The 19146-nt window shown below is 38.8% G+C and overlaps 1 protein-coding gene across 1 annotated transcript; it reads left to right on the forward strand.

Moving 5' to 3' along the window:
* Positions 1-13539: 13539 nt before the first annotated feature.
* Positions 13540-15213, forward strand: LOC131640875 (uncharacterized). The gene has a single exon (XM_058911248.1). The coding sequence runs from the start codon at positions 13540-13542 to the stop codon at positions 15211-15213; it is 1674 nt and encodes a 557-aa protein (XP_058767231.1).
* Positions 15214-19146: the final 3933 nt, after the last annotated feature.

Here is a 19146-nt window from a genome sequence, read left to right on the forward strand (position 1 = left end):
CATTTCTGGGCAGAAGCAATTAACACTGCATGCTATATTCAGAATAGAATCTCTATCAGACCTATTCTAAATAAGACTCCTTATGAATTGTGGAAGAACAGAAAGCCCAACATTTCATATTTCCATCCTTTTGGATGTGTATGTTTTATTCTGAATACTAAAGATCATCTTGGTAAGTTTGATTCCAAAGCACAAAAATGTTTCCTTCTTGGATATTCTGAACGCTCTAAAGGCTACAGAGTATACAATACTGAAACATTGATTGTAGAAGAATCAATCAATATCAGGTTTGATGATAAGCTTGGTCTTGAAAAACCAAAGCAGTTTGAGAATTTTGCAGATTTTGATATTGATATATCAGAAGTTGAAGAATCAAGAAGCAAAGCTGCAGAAGCTGGCAGTCTCAGAAGCAATGAATCAGAAGATCAAGTTGCTGCATCTTTAGAGAATCTGAGAATCTCTGAAGAACCAACAGTCAGAAGATCACCTAGACTTGCATCAGCTCATTCAGAAGATGTGATCCTTGGAAAGAAAGATGATCCCATCAGAACAAGGGCATTCCTTAAGAACAATGCAGAATGTCAATTAGGTCTTGTTTCTTTGATCGAGCCAACTTCTGTTGATCAAGCTCTAGAAGATCCAGACTGGATAATTGCCATGCAAGAAGAACTAAATCAGTTTACAAGGAATGATGTATGGGACTTGGTTCCTAGACCAAAAGGATTTAACATCATCGGTACTAAGTGGGTTTTCAGAAACAAGCTAAGTGAGAAAGGTGAAGTGGTAAGAAACAAAGCCAGACTGGTTGCTCAGGGTTATAGTCAGCAAGAAGGGATTGATTATACAGAAACCTTTGCACCAGTGGCCAGGTTAGAATCTATTCGTCTATTAATTTCTTTTGCCACTCAACACAACATCACTCTTTATCAGATGGATGTCAAGAGTGCCTTCTTAAATGGTTATATAGATGAAGAAGTTTATGTTCACCAACCTCCTGGTTTTGAAGACTCCATGTCTCCAAATCATGTTTTCAAATTAAAGAAATCATTATACGGATTGAAACAAGCTCCCAGAGCTTGGTATGAACGTTTGAGTTCTTTCCTTCTGGAAAATGATTTCACTAGAGGAAAAGTGGACACTACTCTCTTTTGTAAAACATTTAAAAAGGATATTTTAATTTATCAAATATATGTTGATGATATTATCTTTGGAACATCTAATGCTACACTTGGAAAGGAGTTTGCTGAGTCTATGCAGGCTGAATTTGAAATGAGCATGATGGGAGAACTCAAGTATTTCCTTGGGATTCAAATCAACCAAACTTCCGATGGAACCTATGTTCATCAAACGAAGTATGTGAAAGAACTTCTGAAGAAGTTTAATCTGTCTGAAATCAAAGAAGCCAAAACTCCTATGCATCCAACATGTGTACTGGGTAAGGATGAGGTAAGTAAGAAGGTAGATCAGAAGTTGTACAGAGGTATGATTGGATCTCTTCTATATCTAACTGCTTCTAGACCTGACATTCTCTTTAGTGTTTGTTTGTGTGCTCGATTCCAATCAGATCCAAGAGAATCTCATTTAACAGCGGTTAAGAGAATTCTAAGGTATCTGAAAGGTACTACTAATGTTGGTTTAGTTTATAGAAGATCTAAAGATTACAACTTAGTAGGATTCTGTGATGCTGACTATGCTGGAGATAGAATAGAAAGAAAGAGCACTTCTGGAAGTTGTCAATTTCTTGGAAGTCATCTGATCTCATGGTACAGCAAGAAGCAAGCTACTATTGCCCTCTCAACAACAGAAGCAGAATATGTTGCTGTTGCTGGTTGTATCACACAAATGCTCTGGATGAGAAGTCAGCTGGAAGATTATCAGATATATGAGAGTAACATTCCTATTTTCTGTGATAATACTTCTGCTATATGTTTATCTAAGAATCCTATTTTACATTCAAAAGCTAAACATATTGAGATTAAACATCATTTCATGAGGGACTATGTTCAGAAGGGTGTTATATCTTTAAACTTTGTGGATACAGACCATCAATGGGCTGATATCTTTACAAAACCCCTTGCTGAAGATAGGTTTAAGTTCATTCTGAAGAATATCAGTATGGATTTATGCCCAGAATGAGAAGATGAGAAGATCTTATGTATGAGTATCTTCTGAAATGAAATTGAATTTTTTTTATAAGAAGTTCTGATTGAAATCAATTAGAAATTGTGATTCAGTTATTACTAACGTTTCATTGTCTAAGTTGATTCAGAATCTCTTTAAAAGCAAAACAGCTGTAACTGGCTATCCAGATGGTAAACACGTGTTCACTATTTCTGGACAAGCGTGCGTGCAGTTGAGGGGACGTCTACTTAGGTAACTGTGCAAATCTCGTCTTTTGTCATTATTATCTCTCCTCACGTCATGTTACATTAAATGCCATTCATCATTTCTTTTATCGTCCTTCTTTTCTTTTTTATATTCCTCGAACGTTTCCCTCTTCTTTTTCCCTCTATTTATTCCTTCATTTCGTTGCATTTTTTTTCCAATAAGTCTTGGCTCTCTTTCTCTTTCTTTTTCTCTCTTGTCCAACAAAGTTTTTCTTTGGCATAAACCCTAGTTCATTCATCTTCAACCTAGCGTTCATCATGAATCCTTTCAACTCAATGAGAACGGATGGAAGGGTTAATCAGTTACAGGATGTGAAGCATATCTTGGGATGGCTCTCCAAGTCTCTTTCAAGACAGATCTCTTCTTCAATGTTGTTATCAACATTTATCCAAAGGAAGAAGACCTGCTTGAGTCACTGGAGCCCGTTTGCAACATTAGCTCCCTGTCTATGAACTGTCCCTCACTTCCTCTTTGGTCTCTTGGATCTCTCCTACAGTGGAGGTTCTAGTCTGGACAGGCATGAAGAGTTTTCAAGCTTTCATGGCTGAACAAACTGAAGACCAGAGGGTTCTTGAGTTGTTTGCGCAGTCTTTGCGTAGGATAGAGTCTTAGGCTTTAAGTCTTTGTAGTTTTCTTTCCTTGTTGCATCTGTTTTCCTGCATTCCTCTTTTGTAATCCTTCTTGTTGAAATCAATGAAAAGTTATTTATGTTTCTTTCCTTTTGTCTCTTGCTTTACATCTGAATCTTTTATGCTTTTTGATGTTATAACAAAAAGGGGGAGAAATATATGATAAATGATCTGATTAATATTATCAGTTACCGAGTAAAAAGGCTCCACATTTACTAACAGAACCTGCAAAGTTCTATGTTTTTAAGTTGTGTTGTTGCAGGAATCGAAGATTCAAGATCAACATAAGAAGCAACGAGATGATGAAGCAACTCTTTAGAGAATCAAGCTCCTAGATTCTTGAAGCAAGTTGAGTGCTAGGAAGCTTCAGAATCAGAAGCAAGAAGGAAGAATGATCAGAAATTCTGATAATAGAATATGATCCAAATCATTGTCTATTTGCTCTGATACATTGTCTATTGGATCTGATATATTCTATATGGCTTATATGGCTCTGATACATATTTTGTGTTCTGATACACATTTTATGTTCTAACTCATTCATGCTGACTTTTGTCGTTTAGTTTTGTTCTGTAACATTTCAGGATGTAGAGATGCTCTGATGATGCTCTGGTACATTCAACAATGTTCTGATACAATCTAGCATGAAGTTATGTAAGAAGAAATTCAAAGCTCTGAAGATATCCGAGGGAAGAAGAAATCAGAAGCTGTGAATGTTCTAAAGATCCAGAAAACTCAAGTTCTGAAGCTGTCCTAAATGGAAGCATGAATCAGAAGTTGTGAATGTTCTGAAGATCAAAGAAATTCAAGTTCTGAAGCTGTCGTAAATGGAAGCAGGAATCAGAAGCTGTGAATGTTCTGAAGATCAAAGAAATTCAAGTTCTGAAGCTGTCCTAAATGGAAGCAGGAATCAGAAGCTGTGAGTGTTCTAGGGATCTAAAGAAATTCAAGTTCTGAAGCTGTCCAATGGAAGCAGAAGTCAGAAGCTATGAATTATCATAAGACAGAAGCTTATGTGATCGTCTCTACCGAAATAATCAGGGAAGTCTTTTATTATTAAAGTTCTTCGAGTATTTATTTCAGGGGGAGATTATTCATCTCAGGGGGAGATTGTTAATCTCAGGGGGAGACATATTCACATGCTTATGCTATAGCTGTGTAATTTGTCTTTAGCCGTCTGTTCTTTCTGATCGCAAATTCATATCATTTATATATGTTTTTGTCATCATCAAAAAGGGGGAGATTGTTAGAACAAGATTTGTTCTGATCAATATTCTTAGTTTTGATGATAACAAGGATATGAATTTTGTGTGAGATAATGTGGTACTCTAATACATTGCAATTTCCCTTTCAGGAAATATATAAAGAGTATGCACAAATAAGCGCTCAGAAGCTTTGTCTCAGAAGGTTCAACATGCAACATCAGAACATGGTCTGGCAAGACATCAGAAGATGGTCAAGGCAGAATCAGAACATGGGTCTATGAAAGCATCAGAAGAACTTGAGATCAGAAGCAGAAGCACTGAAGTTCTCATGGTATCACGCTCAGAAGCACTTCAAGGTCAGAAGACAAGAAGATGCTATGCACCAAACATCAGATCAGAAGAAAGTACAGGTGGCAGGCTACGCTGACTGACAAAAGGAACGTTGGAAGCTATTAAAGGCAACGTCAGTAGACACAGCGTGAACAAGGCTCGAGGTAGTTGACAAAAGCGTGAAACATTAAATGCAAAGCTGTACGGAATACGCAAAGCATTAAATCCGCTCAACGGTCATCTTCTCAAACGCCTATAAATATGAAGTTCTGATGAGAAGCAAGGTTACCAATTCTGAACGAAATTATTCTGAAAGACTTGCTGAAACACTGTTCAAATTCAAAGCTCAGAAACTTCATCTTCATCAAAGCTCACTACATTGCTGTTGTAATATATTAGTGAGATTAAGCTTAAACGTTAAGAGAAATATCACTGTTGTGATTATAGCTTTTAAGAAGCATTGTAAAACTCTTATTTGATTACATTAATTTGTAAGTAACTAGAGTGATCAAGTGTTGATCAGGATACTCTAGGAAGTCTTAGCTTGTGTCTAAGCAGTTGTAATTAGAGTGATCACGTGGTGGTCAGGATACTCTAAGAAAGTCTTAGCTTGTGTCTAAGCATTTGTTCCTGGAGTGATCAGGTTGTGATCAGGATACTCTAGAAGACTTAGTCGCGGACTAAGTGGAAAACCATTGTAATCTGTTACGATTAGTGGATTAAATCCTCAAGTGAGGTAAATCACTCCGCGGGGGTGGACTGGAGTAGTTTAGTTAACAACGAACTAGGATAAAAATAACTGTGTGTTGCACCCCAAAATTTGCCCATTTATTTATAGCCATTTGGCTTTCATATCACATTCATGTACATACCGCATGTAGGTCATTCATCCATTACATTCATCCATATCATAGTTACTGTTCAAGGAAATTGAAAAAAAGAGCTTACGTGCGGGAGATATCTTTGGTCAAAATTTAATCAGGAGATGTCTGTGGACGTGAAATATGGCTGTCTTGAAGAAATATCATTCACTGGAGTTTATTTGGTTGGAATTTGATTGAGAATTGGTTCCGAAATGGATTAATCAGGAAATTCATCTGAAATTAGAAAAATCAGAAAATGTTGACTTTTTGGTCAAAGTCAAAGTCAACTGTTGACTTTTGGTGGAAAATCGGTCAAAGAAAGTCAATGGAATGAAATAAAATCAAGAAAATGTCAAAGTTACCAAAAATGGAAAGTAGTTGAAAGGTGAAATTTCCATAAAAGGCAAGTTCTATACATAGGAAAATATTTGAAAAGTTAGAAATTTGGTTGACTAGCCTACTTCATGCAAGTATTGCACGCATCTCAAGGCATTTCCTCAAGAAAGTTTCAACATGAAAGTTGCTCAAATCACGGCCCTCTACAACTCTCTAGTTGGGAGTTTTCTCATTTGAGGCTTGGTTAAAGAGATAAAAGACGATAAAATTGGAAGAATCACATGGAAACCATATTCCATAGAAAAATTTTGAGAGTTTGGAATTTGTCAAGCAGCTGACTTTGACCCCAGATTGCACGTACTTATAGGCATCAAATCAAAACAAGGTCAACATCAAAAACACTCCCCTCATGGCCCTCTACAATATAGTAGTTGGGAGTTTTTTCATATGACGTATGGATTGAGAGTTATTGAAGGGAGAAGTTGGCAAAATCACACTTATGCAAGTCAAGTAGCAAGGCACTTTCCCTGGGCACGGCGCATGCAATTCGTCAAACAGGTGGTGTGCCATAATGGAAATCAGTTTTAGAGCAATACAAGGATCCATGGATTCCAAACTCGGTACTAGTCCCTTCCTCTCCATGTGATCTCTCCATTGGTACCAAAGTCATGTTAATTGGGTGTGTATCAAATCAATTATAGAGCCCTAAAGTCATGCCCTCGTCAAGTCGCCACTCCAATGGTAAGCTGGGCACAAATCCAGGTCGCGCGTGAACCTTTCGTCAAACACGTGGCGCGCTTAATTCAAAGTCATTTTTAGGGGCATACAAACGTTCATTGAGATCAAGCTTGGTGTTGAATTGTTCCTTATTATGTCCTCTTCCATTTAATCAAAACATGGTAGCATTTCGTGGTATAAAGGTCAAGATGTGAAGTCTCAAAGTGAGCGAGGCGAACTGTTCTTGGCACAGGGGCATTTGCATAGTTTTATTGTTGTAGCATATGCAGGAGATTGCTTCACACCACTATATTTCCATAACAAGCCATGCATATTGCTGAACCAGGAAAAGCATACGAAAAGAGTTACTCCAAGTGCACAAATTTGTGTATTAAGTTTGGAGAGAATATTCAACTACTGCCCACTCACCGTAGCTCCCACGAACACTCACCATATATAACCAAAGTTCCTTCACAAATCAACACACTCCATATCTTTCTTTTTCAGTTTAAAATCTCTTCACTTTCCAAAACTCACATCTCTCTCACTACTCCATTCTCTCTTAACCTTCATCATTCCCAAAACGTAACAATTTTTTCACACTCCATAACAACTTCTCTAACCACCATAACCGTATCAAGTTCGTACCTTTCATCATCTTCAACAACCAACTCCAACAAGCTTCATCATCCACCACCACTACAACCTCCATAACCGAAGTGGCAAAATCCTGCTCCATGAATCATCACCATCTTCATCACTAGTAGAGTTGCCAAGATCCAAGGTTTTCATCAAACTTGAGTGCTCCATAATCATCATCATCTCATTCAAAGAACAAAGAAAGCAATCTCTTCAAATCTTGATCCATATCTTGCCAAGTAAGTGACTCTTTCCCCCGCTTTAGAAGCATATAGGTCTGGAACCCGTCATCAGGGATTGGGTTAGGATTTAGACCACCATGTTTTCATTGAAGGTGTTGCATATTGTGTATGGATTTGTTTTCATTGGGCACGTATTCTGTTTGCGTGATATAGTCCTCCTATGAATGTATGAATTGCGTGTTTGAGTCCCTTGTAGCATGAGGATTGCTTTGATACATATTTTGTGCAATTTGGGGATAATCTTGAATGTTAGGGTTTTGTAAATCCACGTCGGTTAGGAAGGTAGAGGTTTCAAAACGAAAAATTAAGGTCGGATCCGTGATCTACGCGGAAAAACGAGTGGACCGATGGTTTCCTTTTTGTTTCCTGGGCGTGGCTTACCATCGCCGGCGGCGTGCACGGCCGAGAAGGATGACCGGAGGCGGAGCTCCGGCATCTGGGTTCAGATATTAGTTGCAGTCCGGTGGGTCACGTGGCACTCATGCTACGGTTCTCTTTCCAAGCTTTTTGGTTTCTTTTTGTTTTTATCAAATGATTAATTGATGAGATGGCGCAGCGGGATTAGTCTGTGGCTTGTTTTGTCCTTATCCCACTTAAATAAGTTTGACCCATTGATAATATGTGTTCATGTGTGTAACATTTGCTTCAATAAAAACCATAGTGTATTTGTAACATGCATGCTGGCAATTAACATGAGATGAGAAAATAATGAAATAGAAAAAGGGGCTTGGGTCGTCATTGCTTTAGGCCCAGAGTAATTCGTTTCTACACCCTTGAATCACTAATGTTAACACACTTCTGGCTAGCTGGGCTTAGCGCTTTGATGTTCCCACCCCCTAGATCCAGGCCCACGCACTTTGTAAACAGTTTTCAGTTCATGTTCTTTTTGCTAATACACCCCTATGCTAAGGCAGATTTTAGTGCTACTCTAATTCTGTTTTCTCTCCCATTTTTAATTCATAAACTCGTTTTCCTTCAAATAAAAAATAAATAAAAATATGTTTTAAATAGAATAATGTGTGTAGAAATTTTTGATATTTTTGTTAGATTTTTTAGAACTTAGTTTGTTGTTTTTAATAAATCATTTCCTTTAGTGTGTTCATTGTGTTTTTTAAGTTTGATCGGTTTTGCAAATTAATTTTGTTTAATACCTTAGGAGTAGAATTTAATTGCCATTTTTTGTGTGATATCCGTAGACTCATATACCATATGGTGTGAAAAGAATAAAAGTCTAATTCTATGTTTTGGTTAGGTTTTCATTAGATTTTCTATACCCGATTTATGTACGTTCCCAAACGGATAACCATGCGAATTTGACCTATAATTTGCTTTACCTTTATGAAATTGACTTAGTTTCTTTTTGTACATATAAGTAGGGATGTTTAGAGGTCCTAAGACCTGGAGTTGAATTTTTCAAGTCATGGTTTCTTATTTTACTCGATTTTTCTTTCTCGCATGTAAATAACTTGCTTTTGGCTAACGATTGTATCAAAACTTGTCCAAATGACCTATAATTTTGTATGAGACTTTGTGACTTGATTCCATGATTGTTTAGACACCTATTAGAGGTTGTTAGCTACTGACTTCCATCATTTGATTGCATTCTTCTAACTTCATTCGCCATTTGAACTTACTAACTAGTTTTGACCTAGTTTTGTCTAGTTTTTGTTAGAACCTTGTTTGTTTTGAGTTAATTGACTAACATGAATTGGTATGAGGTCTTGGACCTATAAATGAGCTAATAGTTACTGACTTTAAGCTTTGTTAATGTTTTCATTTGCTTTTCGTTTCGGTTAATTGATGTTAGTTCGCTAATTGTTAAGTAACGATTCAAGCGATACTTTGGTAACTTCTTGTGAATATTTTCGTGTGTTGCCATGATGCTTTTGTGTTTGATTTAGGACACTTAATTCCTTGGTTTGCTAATGCCCTAGGGATCTCCTCTTATCTTGTTGGAATTGTAACTCCATTCTTTTGCCATGTTCCCTTAGACTCTTCCTTCTTTGTTAAGAGGAATTGAGATAGGTTAGGATAGTTATCCTTGACCTTAGGGCCATTAGACTTAGATTAGAATAACTTAGATTAGAGAATAGGTTAGTTCCCTTTTGTTCATTCTTTTTCTTTTCAACTTTAAAACATTAATAAATAAAGAGGCGAATCACATTAAGAAAGTGATAGAGAAATGAGTGGGATTCATTCCCTAATCTGTTTCTCAATCACTTGGTGGCATAGAAATGAGTGGGATTCATTCCCTAATCTGTTTCTCGGTCACTACTTAATGGGAGAGAAATGAGTGGGATTCATTCCCTAATCTGTTTCTCAAACATTAGTTAATGGGATAGAAATGAGTGGGATTCATTCCCTAATCTGTTTCTTGAACATTATATAATGGGATAGAAGTGAGTGGGATTCATTCCCTAATCTGCTTCTCGATCATTATACATTTTATGTGATTCAAATCGCAAAGTAAATTCCCTTAAAAAATACCCAACCAAAAACATTTAAAACACCTAATAAAGGCTCGAATTAAAACAAAGTGACGAAGTGGTGCGAAACCTTGTATTGGGTTTTGTTCATCATGTAGTTACATAAAAAACACAAACCCAAGTTCACTCTTTTGCCTTGTTAGGTGCTTAAGAACAAGTTAAGTCCTTTCCAAAACTAGGCGTATAAGTCTCCAAAGGTTGAGCATCGTGGATTGTGACCTTAACCGCTGTTCAACTAAAAAACACAAAACAAATGGAAACTATGGAGCCGAACTACGGTCGTTCTGATTCCTGAAAAGGATACGTAGGCACTGGGTCGCGGGGCCTAAGCGAACACACTTGTAAATAATTCCTTCTTTTCCCCGTATTTCTTTTGCATTCATTCACATTTAGGTTTTAAACATTAGACACCCTTTAGATAGAAACAAACATAGGTGGATACCATCGAGTACGATGGGCGTGAGGGGTGCTAGCACCTTCCCCTCGCGTAACCGACTCCCGTGCCTAGATTCTCTGGTCGAAAGACCTTGTTCTTGTTCTGAGTTAGGTTATCTGGTATTCCTTTCCCGCGATGGGATAAATATATTAGTGGCGACTCTGATTCCATTTTTCGCGGTAGCGACAGCTGGCGACTCTGCTGGGGACGTTGCTAGACCTGTGCTGGTCCGTTCTTAGCGAGTCGATCCTAGCCTTTGTTTGTTTGTTTACTGGGTGTTTCTTTGTTTGTTTGTTTATTTGTTTACATGTTGTATATATGCTTGCATATCATGTTTATTTTCCGCTTGCATATCATGCATCTGGACTATACTATGGGTCCCCGTGGGGGGCACATATTTTTCTGCTTTGTTTTGCAGGTTGGGTGGGATGTTTTATGAGGTAAAAGGCCCAATACCCAGGCCAGAGTTGACACATAGGATACCTAGGATAGAGTGGATAGTCATGACGCCAACAGAATGTCAGGTTCTGTTGATTGCGATCATGAGACCCACGACCAGCCGAGACTCGAATGGGATACCGTTGTTGGCATGTATTTGCAACAATGACGGTGTTTCAGGAGAGTTGTTAACGCTGGAGACCTTTTGACCTACCTTGACCTAGATTCACCTGTGAGTGGGGTGGGATATTCATGACAGGTACCGTTGGTGACCGTTCTATTCTGTTGGTGACTATGGTTCTTATGGGTTTGTGGTATCTATGCCAGACTTTTGATCCTGCCACATCCGATCTTGTTCAGAAGCAACATACACTTCTCCTATATGGGGAGGACCTCTCATTGCATCATACTCATCATAGCATGTTTAATTTCAAAAAAAAAAAAGAAAAAAAAAAAGAAAAGAAAAAAAAGAAAAAAAAGAAGAGAAAAGAGATTAACATTCATATGCATGCCATTTTTCAGGTATCCAAAGTCAACACTTCTCATCAAGAATGGCTAACAGTGTGACCGTCAACAAAAAGACTACGAAGCATACCTTCTCTTGCAGTTTCTACCGTGAGGATATAACACCTTTGGTTCGATTGAGCACCCGAGTTACTGGGCAAAATTTGGATGAATTCAGAAAGACTTATGGCCACATTCTGCTTATGTTAACTACTCGTATTGATGAGTGGGGTCTCTACACTCTTCTTCAGTTTTATGATTCTGAGCTGCGCTGCTTTACCTTTCAAGATTACCAACTAGCCCCTACCCTCGAAGAGTATGCACACATTCTTCAAATCAAAGTTCAACATAAGGTTCCTTTTGTGTGTGCACCTTAGAAGCCCAAAATGGATCGCATTGCTGATGCTCTTTATTTGAGCATGAAGGACGTTAAGGATAACTGGAAGCCTAATGGTGGGACCCATGGATTCTATGTGAAATTTCTGATGAGGGAAGCTGAAACCCTTGCTGATAAGGAAAAGTGGAAAGAATTCAATGCTCTCTTGGCCGTCATGATCTATGGATTAGTGATGTTCCCGAATATTCCAAATTTTGTTGATCTCACTGCCATTTGTCTCTTCATGGATCAAAATCCTGTACCCACTCTGTTGGCCGACACTTATTATGCCATCCGTTCTAGGTATGGAAAAAAAGGATCAGTTGGGGGTTGTTTGCCAATACTGTACGAATGGTTTTCTTCACATTTGCCTAAAAGCGGAGCATTTGTCACTACAAGAGATTCACAGAAGTGGCCCCAAAGGATTATGGGACTTACTGTAAATGATATTGTTTGGTATCACCTCCGAACGGACATCGAGCAAGTTATAACCAGATGTGGCAGTTTTGGCAATGTTCCTCTCATAGGGACAAAAGGAGTTATCAACTATAATCCGAAGCTAGCACTGCGCCAGTTGGGTTTTGTACTGAAGGACAAGTCGTTGGATAAAGAGATATTTGAGTCCGTTTGCTTTGAAAAAGGAACCGATCCAGATGGTTTGGAGAAAGTAAGGAGTGCGTGGAACAAAATTCATACAGAAGACCGAACTACCTTGGGGGGAAAGAATGCTATTGCTAAGAAAGCTTATACTGAATGGGTTGAAGAAAGAGTTAAGGAGCGCCTGCTGCCTTTCCCGAAGGTTAGCCCTCTATATGAACAACCACCTGAGATTTTAACTGCCACTGTACCAGCTGAGGAGTACAACCAAGTACATGTGGAGAATATCAGGTTGCGAGAAAAAGGGGAAGACGCTAAAATAAAGTACTTCTTGGTGGATCAGAAAAGGGCTGAATTAGCACATGAGGTTAAAATGCTGAAAGGAGGATCTTCTAGAGTTCAAAAAAGGGCTAGAACTGAAAAGGGTGAAAGAGCTACCACTGTTCGTATTGAGGACCATCAAAGGGTTATAGAAGAAGCGGTGAAGAAAGCAGAAGAAAAACTCAAGCGAGAGTACAGAGAAGATTTAAGGGCTCACAAGCTCAGAGTAGAGAAAGAGGCTAGGGCCGAAGTAAAGAGTTTGAAAAAGAAGCTTGAAGAGGAAACCACCCAAAGGGTAGCAATCGAGAAGAAGCTTGAAGAGGAAATTACTCAAAGGATAGCCGTGGAGACACAACTTAAAGGTAGTCATCTCCGTTCCGCTCGACTAACAGAAGAGAATGCAAAGCTCAGAAACCAGATAGCAGAAATGGAAAGTACATCTGAAAAGAATACCCTCCCTGATTGCAAAGGATGTGAGAGCTTGGTGGTCCACTGTGATATGTTAGATGGGCAGTTGTTTCGTAAAGATGTGGTGATTCAAAGTTTTGTCAAAGAAAGAGATCGAGAAGTGACCAAGAAAATGTTTGATGAAACTAAGAAGTGGAGCGACGAGCACTTTAAACAAGGAGGACCTTTGTTTTACACCAAGATGGATTAGTGTTTGAGCTTGTATTTCATGACCACCACCAGGCTTGTTGGATGGGGTCCTTTGTCTTTTCTGTTGTTTGAACTATCTTGTCAATGTATGGGTATGCCCAAACTCAAAAAGAGATTATTAATGAAATTTGAGTCTTTTGTTTCCTCTTGATGCTTATCTTTTGTCACATTGTTAAACATTCTTGATTAATATTAAATATTTTGGATACTCTGAAAATGGCACCTCACATCATATGCACACATGCACCTCATGCACATCATGCACAAACAGGTACATCAGATGGTGTTCTTATCTGACTGATCAGGTTTTCTCTTTCAGCAATTGCACCTCCGCCTACACATCGCTACTACACAAGGGCTAATCACTCACTGCAAATGGATCAGTTAAGGGAAGATCTTATCCAGATGAGAACTCAGGTTACTGCTCAGATGGCTCAGTTCATGGAAGTCATGCAAAACATGGCTGATCGCCAAGAAGAACTCAGAATCAGGATGGACACAGTTGCTCAGGTTGTCGCGGACCCCCCGCAAAGAAATCCTGCTGATATTCGTGTCAATGGTGAACCTGTGATCGGAGGACCTGGTGTAATTCCTCCTGCTGCTAATCAAGGTAATCCCCGTGGGCCTCCCCAGCCTACCCTTGAAGGACAGACCACACAACAAATCAGAAGGGCTGCTGCTATCCCCGTGTTGGAAGAGGACCGACACGAGGATTTGTTTCCTGAAAGTGAATGGGGATTCCCACAGGATGCTGGAAGGATGTTTAGAGGTCTGGAGGAAAGGATGAGGGCAATGGAAGGCCAAGGATTGGGTATGGATATCAATGACTTGGGTTTAGTTCCTGGCGTCCGTGTGCCACCGAAATTCAAGGTACCCGACTTCGAGAAATACAAGGGGAACACTTGTCCTAAGACACATGTCCGAGCTTACTATCGCAAAATGCATGTATACTCTGAGGACGAAGGACTGTTGATGCACTTTTTCCAAGATAGCCTGACTGGGGCATCCTTGGAATGGTATATGAGGTTGGAGAGAACTCACATCCGAAGTTGGAGAGACCTGGTTGATGCCTTCATAAAGCAGTATCAGTATAATGTTGACATGGCACCAAATCGCACTCAGTTACAGAATTTATCCCAGAAAGCTAATGAGTCCTTCAAAGAATATGCGCAGAAATGGCGCGAGCTGGCGGCTAGGGTCCAGCCACCCATGTTGGAAAGAGAAATGATGGACCTGTTCACCAACACTCTGGAGGGTCAATACTACTCCGCCTGCTCTGCATCCTCAAGTTTTTCCGAGTTGGTTATGATTGGTGAGCGAATTGAAAGTGGAATTAAGGCTGGTAGAATACAGAATCCAAGTGCTGCTAGTTCCTCCTCTGGGGTTGGTGGAAAGAAGCCATATAATGGGTTTGCTAAGAAAAGAGAAGGTGAAACGAGTGCTGCTTACTATGGTAGTGGCAGAAATCAGGCTCATCAACAAGTAGCCGCTGTGACTATCCCAAATGCTCCCTTCCAACATCAACAACAAGGGTATCAGCCGCGTCAGTACCAACAACGGCCGAAATTGCCAGAAAGAGCTTTTGATCCGATCCCAATGACATACGCACAAGTATTGCCATATCTCCTCGATTTGAACTTGGTCCAATTGAGGACTTTGGCCACTCCTGCTAAGTTGCCTGCCAATTGGGATGCCAATGCAAGATGTGAGTTCCACTCTGGGTCACCTGGACATAATATTGAAAACTGTAAAGCATTGAAGCATAAAGTCCAGGATCTTCTCGACTCTAAAGCCATCGAGTTTACTCCTACTCAAGGACCTAATGTTGTTCAGAATCCTATGCCTCCCCATGGAACCCATGCGGCAAATGCTATTGAGGTTGTTGAAGACACTCACCTGGTTAAGGATGTGATCGAATTGGGTTCATTGTTGCCATTATTGAAGAAGGAATTGTTGAGGATGAGACTATACGCTGGTTGTGGAGAATTCTGTCCTAATTGCATGGTCACTTCATCAGTTTGTGATAAGGTGAAAGATGGGATTCAATAGTTGATGGATAGTGGGTATCTACAGTTTGAGCGTGTGCGACGTCCTGAAATGGTTGAAAACGCAGTTAATGTGGCATCTATCCTGTATACTCCTGCCAAGATTCCAATTCCTACAAGAGCACCTCCTTTGGTTATTACACTTCCTGGTCCCGTCCCATATAATAGTGAAAAAGCGATCCCATGGAATTATGGAGGAGAAGTTTTCTACCAAGGGGCCAAGTATGAGGTTAAAGCGCCGGTTGAGAAAGAAGATGTTGATAATGTTGTGGGCATTGGAAGAATGACGAGAAGTGGTCGTATTTTCAATCCTCCCCAGAATACTCGTGATGACGATGCAGAAGCTCTAGCTCAAGCAAAAGGGAAAAGAGTGGTAGAGGATACAGTGGGCCAGGGGCAAAGCTCCAATTCTGAAGATACTGTGGCCAAAGAGATGGAAGAGTTCCTAAAGATCATCAAGAAAAGTGAGTATAAAGTGGTTGACCAATTGAGTCAAACTCAATCGATTTCGATCTTGCAGTTGCTCTTTGTTGAAAGTATTTGTGGGTAAATATTTTCGGTAATATATCGTATCCACAGGGATTGATTAATATCACTGCCGTTCTATAGTTGTTTATTTTGAGTTAAGAAATTTGGTTTGGTTTGTTTTATACTAATAATAATATCAAAAGCAAATAATAAAATAAAAGCAAGTAAAGGACTTTGTGTTAACAATTAAAGAAAGATGTTGAGTCTTTAGGGTTCATCAACCTAATCCTATACAATTATCAATTAATTCTCAATAGAACAATCCTTTGAATCATTATCTTCACTTATCCTCAAATAAGATTCCATGTCTGCAAATCAAATTAGATAACTTTTACCGGTATGAGATTCGATCTCTCCAAATCACAATAACGATAATAGTAATTAAGAACGATAATTATGAAAACACAATTACAATTCCATCTCTGCAAATTGCAATTGAATCAATATAGTAACCTAGGGCAAAAGTTAAATCCTTTCTTTCGATCAAAGATTCAACAATGATGTAAATTAAAAACAAGGTTTCTTATTGATAATAAATTCAAACAATTGTTCACAGGAATTAATCAATGGTAATGTATATTCATAGGTTAACTACTACCTTAGACTCAACAAGAGGGATTTAGCTCTCCATAGACATGAAGAACATACAAGAATCAATGGAGGAATTCATCTTCATCAATAGAATGTCTTCGATTGGTAAAGAATCCACCTTCAATTGTTGTTCTCAGCTTCAGAATCAGATAGATCTCCTAATTTCGCTCCCACAAAAGTATATCACCACTTGGAAAACTAGGGCTTTAAAACAGAACTTTTGGGCTTTTAACGCCGAGGCCGCGGCGCGGCAACGGGCTGGCGCGGCGCGCCCCTCAAACAAAAGTATTTTTGCGGCGCGCCTAGGAACTCTCGCGGCGCGCCCTTTGTACTTTCCATCTTTTTCTTCAGCCTTTGAGACTTCCAGCTTTCTTTCCTCCTCATGTTCTTCTTAAGTTCTTATTCAGCTCAAAACCTGCAACAATAACACCCACAAGTGATTCGATTTGCTTTACGCACGAACTGAACTTATTCAGTTCAATTCTTAATAAAAACCTATGGATTCATCACATTTTTGCATTGGTTTAGAGAAGAAATCACTTATATTAACACATGAATTTACCATTAATTTACTCCTAACAAACTCTCCCCAACTTAGAGTTTTGTTTGTCCCTAAACAAAATTACTTACCTCCAGCAAAGTTTACCGACAATCAAGCAACAAGTTTTTCAAAAAGTTTTTCTCAAGTGGTTCAATCCAGTAACTAAGTCAAATACTCCTCTTCTACCTGCAAACTCAGAATATACACATGAAACAAACGTTGAAAGCAAATTACCTCCAGAAGTTCAAAACACTACACAATTGTAATTGAATCAGCACTAATCACTCTCATCAAAAAGTATGATGAATAAAAGAGGGGTTAAACACTCATCCAAACAATTAAATCAACAAAGATCCATATCATACGTTCACCAAATTGCTCGCGTCAAGTCTTGTGGAATCTGAGAATCAGAAGGTCTTTCTATGGTTGTAATGTGGTTTAGATTCAAAGAAAAGAAGATAATCAAGGGTTGTTCCTAATATAGGGAAGCATCCAATTCATAACTTATTTCTTTTTCTCTAAAACTCTACTTCCTTTACCTGTCCATCTTTTCCATTCGTAGCTTGGTTTTTCTCTCTCACTTTTTTTCAACAACTATTATATTCAAACGTTGTTCTTTTTCCATCAATTTTCTCTTTTTTTTTTTTTTCAAGCTACGAATTCTTTAGCCTTTCACCAATTACCACATATACTTACTCTTCTTTTGAGAGTGAATCTCCCCAACTTGGAGATCAACCTGTATTTAGATTATATGAATGCTCCCCTACTTTCTAAAAAGGTCAAAGAGAAAACACATCACCAAATTTTATGGTTGATGGTCCAAAACAAAACTTTTTATTGAGATCAAACTCACCAGGTATTTCCTTGGTGCATATTATGATACTTACCTTGACCTCAGGCTCAAAGAATGGTTAGCAAAGGATCACACTCTCACAGAAGCAAATAAGTTTTTTCATTGGAATAGGCTAAAAGAACTCTCAGATTCAAACAAGTGCCTCAATCACTTTCACAGATTTCCACAAACGATGCAACAAACGGTTTAGCATGATACAAACACGTCAAAATAATTGATGGTCTCCTGCATATAGTAAACAATGGAAAGCTTTCCTCACAATGGTTAAGGCTAAGCCGATCCAACAAACAATGTACCATAAAGAACTTCTGACAGTATTTACTAACACCTTAAGTTTCATTGCACACATTAAGAGTTTGAGTTCAAAAATTCATACCTGCTTTGTTACTTATTGAAAAAGAAAGTGAAAGTGAAAATTTTTTTGAACATTCACTTCCTACCACTTTTCATACATGTTGCTTCATTGTTGATACTTCGCTTGAGGTTCTCGCTTTGTTACGGGACTACTTACTCTAACTGGGAGTACATAACAGACATAAAAACATAAAATTGAACATAAAAAATGCAAAGAGTAAATCCACCCCCAAACTTAAACTAAACATTGACCTCAATGTTTCGTAACAAGCCCGAGAGGGTTGACTCACAGAGGGTATTACAATATTACTTGCCTCCTCCTAGCTTTCACCAGAAAGGTTCCCTTATTATTTCCTGAAATAAAAATAGACAAAAATAAAACATTAGAAGTGTGGGTTACCTCCCACAAAGTGCTTCGTTTAACGTCGCATGGCTCGACGGTCCAATACCCCTTGTTTTATGGAGGGTATTTCCTTTTCCAACACTCGCTACTTTGTACTTCCATACCCACAAACTCATGAAGATAAAAAGCATGGATAGCTTTTCTCTTCACTTTATCTTCCCCATTCTTATCACTCTCCTTAGCCCTCTTTTGACTTTTGACATCATCATAATTTGGTTTCATTGGAGAAGATATGTTAGAGACTTTTTCTTGGAGGTTTTTGAGATTTTTGTTTTCTTGTGCACCTTCCGGTATACCAGTTGAATTTTTCTCATTTACCCCTGACCTGTGTTTCTTGACTCCCAGCATCTTCAAGGTTACTTCTTCATCAAATGATTTTAGCGTTAGCGTCCCCTTTTCAATGTCAAGATTACAGCGTCCTGTCGACAAAAAGGGTCTCCCAAGAAGGATCGGAGTTTCTTCATCTTCCGGAATGTCCATGATGTGGAAGTCAACAGGGAAAACAAACTTATCAACTTCTACTAGTACATCTTCCGCTACTCCATAAGATTTCTTAATAGTGTGATCGGCGAACCGTAATTGCGACTTACTTTCACTAATCTTGTCTAATTCAAGCCTTTTGAAAATGGATAACGGCATTAGACTCACACTAGAGCCAGAATCGAGA

This window comes from Vicia villosa, unplaced genomic scaffold, assembly GCF_029867415.1.
Source record: "Vicia villosa cultivar HV-30 ecotype Madison, WI unplaced genomic scaffold, Vvil1.0 ctg.003356F_1_1, whole genome shotgun sequence".
NCBI lineage: Eukaryota > Viridiplantae > Streptophyta > Magnoliopsida > Fabales > Fabaceae > Vicia > Vicia villosa.

Coding starts and splice junctions, on each gene's coding strand:
- LOC131640875 (XM_058911248.1), top strand. CDS start 13,540: ATGGATCAGTTAAGGGAAGATCTTATCCAGATGAGAACTCAGGTTACT.